Source organism: Kryptolebias marmoratus, linkage group LG11 (assembly GCF_001649575.2).
Source record: "Kryptolebias marmoratus isolate JLee-2015 linkage group LG11, ASM164957v2, whole genome shotgun sequence".
Taxonomy (NCBI): domain Eukaryota; kingdom Metazoa; phylum Chordata; class Actinopteri; order Cyprinodontiformes; family Rivulidae; genus Kryptolebias; species Kryptolebias marmoratus.
This window is the reverse complement of record NC_051440.1, coordinates 26,506,216-26,511,119: the sequence shown is the minus strand read 5'-3', so window position 1 is coordinate 26,511,119 and position 4,904 is coordinate 26,506,216. Positions and strand designations below refer to the sequence as shown.

At 50.3% G+C, this 4,904-nt stretch overlaps 1 protein-coding gene across 1 annotated transcript in view; it reads left to right on the top strand.

The window, feature by feature from the left end:
• LOC108250942 (c-Maf inducing protein) overlaps positions 1-4,904 on the top strand; it is a 25,729-nt gene that overhangs the window by 8,476 nt on the left and 12,349 nt on the right. The window contains exon 2 of the mRNA XM_017441045.3: positions 4,112-4,237. Within this exon, the coding sequence (XP_017296534.1) occupies positions 4,112-4,237 (126 nt within the window). The remainder of the gene's footprint in view (positions 1-4,111; positions 4,238-4,904) is intronic.

The window sequence follows — 4,904 nt, the reverse complement described above, 5'->3', positions numbered from 1 at the left end:
GAGCTCCATCAGGACCGGGTTTAGAGCTCCAACAGGACCAGGTTTAGAGCTCCAACAGGACCGGGTTTAGAGCTCCAACAGGACCAGGTTTAGAGCTCCAACAGGACCGGGTTTAGAGCTCCATCAGGACTGGTTGTGTAAAGTTTGTCCTGATCAGTTCACACGGTTCTGCTTTTTATTTTTTGGTCCAGCGTTTGTGAAGTTGGGTCTCCTCTGGTCCTCCTCTGGTCCTCCCTCCCTGACTCGGAGGTGCAGGGAGCTTCTGGAGACGGTTTCACAGAACAGCGGCGTTCTGAACGCGGTGGCTGTGGGTTCGAAGTTTACGAGCTGCAAATGGAGAAGTGGAGCCATTTATGGTGGAGGGAAACAAACAGCAGCGCTGCACGAGTTCTGATGTGACCGAGGCCTTAAACGGAGCATGTGACGTGTTTCTGTTGGCATGTGATCAATCAGCTGGTCATGGAGGGTCTCTGAGCAGCGCTGAGCGTCTGCAGGATGAGAGCCGGTCGGGTTTAAAGGAGGAAATCTGGCCTCCTGTCTTCAGAGGAGCAGAGAACAGAAGGATTGTTGCACCTGAAACATCTGCAGATGTTTCAGGTGCTTTCATCCAGCTGAGACTCTCCGGCTCGCTGCTGGAACATTTCCTCCCTTCAGCTCAGAAACGCTCAGTGAACGTCACACGGTGCTGAAGGGATGCTGCGTTCACAACGGGCAGGAAATTCTGCTTCTTTTAGCTCTCAAAGCAAACAGACACCAAACTATGGGAAGGAATCCGTCTCTGAATAATCACTGATGTGTTTCCTGTAGATGTGAAACAATCTGAGCACGCTTCAAAAAGGAGTGAATGACGTGCACGGATTGGGTTACGTCTGTGCACGTGGGGTTTTCAGACTTCCACAGAGTCACAGACAGATGCTGCGTTCAAGGCCCTGTGGAAAGCTGGATCGTTTGAATGGTTGAATGTTTTTAGGAGCTCAGGGATGGAAGCCGGCTGTTTTCCTGTTGGATGAATAGTTTAAAAGTCATTTTCTTGAAACTAAACAAATCATAACACACGTCTCCATCCTCCTGTTGCTATGGCAGCGCGGAGACGAGAGGAGAGGAGTCTCCTCCAACCCTCCTCCACGATGAAACGGCGAGCAGAAAGAGCCGGAGTCAGGAGAAAACAGGACCGGGAGGAGAGGGGAGACGGAGGATGTATCTATGGTAACCTCGGTTGGTCGTCCCTTCTGTTCGTTCTGCTTTTTCAGAGACGCTGCGCCATTTATCTCCCCCTCCTTCAGCACTCGGGTTCATTTTCTGCTCCTCATCTCATTAGTGAGCCGCGTGCTGCAGGAAAAACATGATTTGGCAGCTTGCAGACGGACAGACCGACTGCTGCTGACGTTTACGCTTCCACAGAAATAAACATCTCTCCTAGAACCAATATTTACCACCGTCTGTAATGAAAATCCTGCGTGTGTGTGTGTGTGTGCGGTGCAGAGGGAGGTGTACGTAAAGGAAGAGAGTGTTTGTTCTCCAGCCGGGGGTCTGTTTGCTCTGTAGAGCCAGAGATGGAAGCAATTAAAGAAGAGAACCACCTGTCGGCCCGGCCCGGCCCGGCCCAGCTGCAGAGGGCCGCTGAGCGTTGGCTGCTCTCATCTAACGGGTCAGACGTGGAGGCCCCGGGGCCGAGCTCGTCTAAACGGGAGCATGATGGCAGATTCAGAAGCTTCTCTCTGGTTTCATCCTCACCTCAGATAAGAAACCTGAAGCAGCTCCAAACATAAACTCTGGATTCACTGCAGATGTTTGCAGATGTTCACAGAAAGACGTAGAGCGTCACACATCCCAGCTGTTCTGGAGCAAAAGGTTTCTGCAGACCTGATCACAGACTTCCTGTGACCCGTTAGTGTCCGAATCAACAGATTGTCTTTGGACTTGGACTGTCTCAGAGACTCGAGGTGACGATGAAGACACGATGTCAGAAAGACTCGATGACGGCGCAGAGACCCGGGTCAGACGTTGGTGTAGCGATCAGAGATCAGGAGAACCTGGACAGAACTCAGAGTTAGTTTGACTTTTATTAAATAAAAGGTCTTTTCTTTCTGAATAACTTCTCACACATTTGTCACAAAGAAGCAGCTGAAAGCAGCAGCAGGTCAGTGAATGCATCGTGCTGCAGATGGAGCGGGCCTCGAACAGAACCCTGCCTCAGACCCGGCAGGTTCGGGGGTTTGTTGTTGTTTACAGTGTGATGGTTTTTATCTGTTTGTGGACACACAGTTTGGTTTTTGGCTCATTTATTAGATAAATGTGACGGTTCTGAATCAGCGGAAGTTCTGTCTTCGCCTGGTTTCGCTCTGAATCAGCTCCAAGTTCTTCTTTATGTTTTTATGGGAACTTGGTTTGGTGTAATTTAAAGTAAATCAGCAAGAAAGATGACTTTTTCTGGATATTTCCCCTTTTTTTTGTTTCCTTGTAAAACTTTAAGAACACCTCATTGTTTTCTCCTCACGGTACTGAAACCTTCCTTGTGGTTGTTTGTCTGCTTTTAAACAGTTTTCTGAATGAATTCGTCTTCTTTTATGAAACGGTTCGATCTGCTTCGCAGGAAATGAGCTCAGACTGAGAACGGAAAGGTTTCTGTTGTGAAACGGCCCCGAAAGATGAAAAGTAAAAGAAAAATAAGGTCGATAATTGCCAAAGAGCAGAGTGGCCTAATTGGGCCTCTGCGGATGACGTCTGCCCGGTTATTTGTGTGATATACAGTTAATCTCCCATCAACAATAATTGCTACTAAATCATGCGATGACGCTAATGTCTGTGAAATCAGCGGCGATTCATTTACTGCGCGCTAAACATTTCTCTTCAAACTCCTCCTCGGCTCAGTTTCCTCGTGGCTTTCTTTAGTTTTTTTGTTTCTTTTCATCTGTTTGGGGCTCACACACACACACACACTTGTCTCTGAAGACGCTCTTGTTCCTGCGTCCGGAAACTTGTGGTAATTTGTCAGCGTTTCTGCAAACAGGTTGTGGCGTGTTACTCAGCTGCACGGCGATGATTCTGGGCTCGGCGCTCCGCCTGCAGAGCGCCAACAACACGTTCCACTGATTGATGACTTCTGCTGAACTCGCTCTCCATCGTTTTCTGCTTCCACAAACGGGAGCAGGTTTTAGCACATTTTAAGAGTTCTTCTGCAGATAAAGGCTGGCGAGATCTGACGTTCCTCTCGGTTCTCCTGCAGGCTTTTGGTTAGTAGGTAGTTCTGAACAGATTCTTCAGGTTCTTCGTTTTGTTGTGATTCGGGTTCTGTGCAGGCCGTCCCGTCACACCCAGAACTCCTTGTTCTTCCTTTAAACTGTTTTTATTGATGTTTGGGCTCGCTGTCCAGCTGCAGACTAATCAGATGACTCCTTAATGGTGTGACACGATGAAGGATCTGCTGGTTTCTCTCAGAGGACATCGTTAATCTGGACCGAGTCCTCAACCCGGTCTGCAGAAACCGCAGAGGGAACCTGCAGATGGCCGTCCTCCTGCTGGACGTTGGGTGGCCTCGTTTCCATCTCAGAGGTTTGGCTGTTTGACTGCAGTTCCTCCAGGAGGATCACTTCCTGTCAGAGGTTTCTGGACAGTAGCTGGGTCTACCCGGGTCAGTTCTGAGGCAGTGTCTTTGCTGGACATCTTCTGATTTCAACCAGAAGAAAGGATCATTCATTCAAAGCCTTCTGGGGGTTTGAACCAGCCAGTTTCTGTAAATCGTGTCCTGTTTTTGTGTGCGCGACTTGTAAGACTGTGCACATTGTGTTGTTGCTCACATCAACTGGGACGAGTTGGACAATGATCCAGATTCATCAGGATGAGTCCAGCAGTCAGTCCTCGGTGTCGCCTGGTTCTGTTTGAGTTGAAGGTTTTATTAAAACTACAAAGCTCTGGTTGTACGGAGGTTTACCTGATAAACCCTGTTGGACTCCAGCTCGTCCCATTTGCTGCGGGTCTGTTTGCTCAGGGCAGGTTGGCTCAGGATGTTTTGTTTTGTCTTTCCAGCTGACTGCCTGTTTAAACACACAGAGCGTACAGTAAATGTTGGACAGTCCCACACTAACGCCCTGTCTTTCTGCTCTGTCTCCAGCCCACCGGTTACATGGAGACGTCTCTGTCCTACAGCTGCATAGAGGACCTGCAGCTCCTCTCGTGGGACAACGCCCCGAAGTACTGCGTCCAGCTCAGCTTCCCCGGTGGCACCGTCCTGCTGCAGGTAATCCACACAACAGGACTGAGACCCGGGACAACTCTGTAGAGACAAGGTGTCACAGAGACATGTAGGACAACCACAAAATAACACAAAGACACGGGACGACCTCAGAGACTCCAAGTAATGACGAAGACACTTCTGTTGTTCAACAACTAAAGGACGCAGAGTGAGGAGTGAGGGACATAGGAGGACAGAAGACATACAGGACAACCACAGAAACACAGGGTGACCTCAGAGAGACTCAGGGGGACAGCAGAGGGACTCAGAGACATAAGACGATAACAAAGACACTTGAGATGATGACGGCAGAGTCTGAATGTCTTCAAAGACCTGTGATGGGGAAGACCTTTTCTTGAGGGGGACATGTCCGTTGAGGACCGTCTTTAGCTGTCTGCGGGCGGTTTGTCAGTGCCGGCTCCGGGTGCGTCTGAGGTCCTCCTGTCAGCGTGTGAAGCCTGCAGGGAAGCAGCTGAAAACGCTGTTCCTCCTCAGCCGTCTTTAACTTGGACCATTTCTTCCTCTGGCCGGTGCTCTGCCGGTGCTCTGCCGGTGCTCTGCCGGTGCTCCGCCGGTGCTCTGCCGGTGCTCCGCCGGTGCTCCGCCGGTGCTCCGCCGGTGCTCCGCCGGTGCTCCGCCGGTGCTCCGCCGTTGCTCTGCCGGTGCTCTGCCG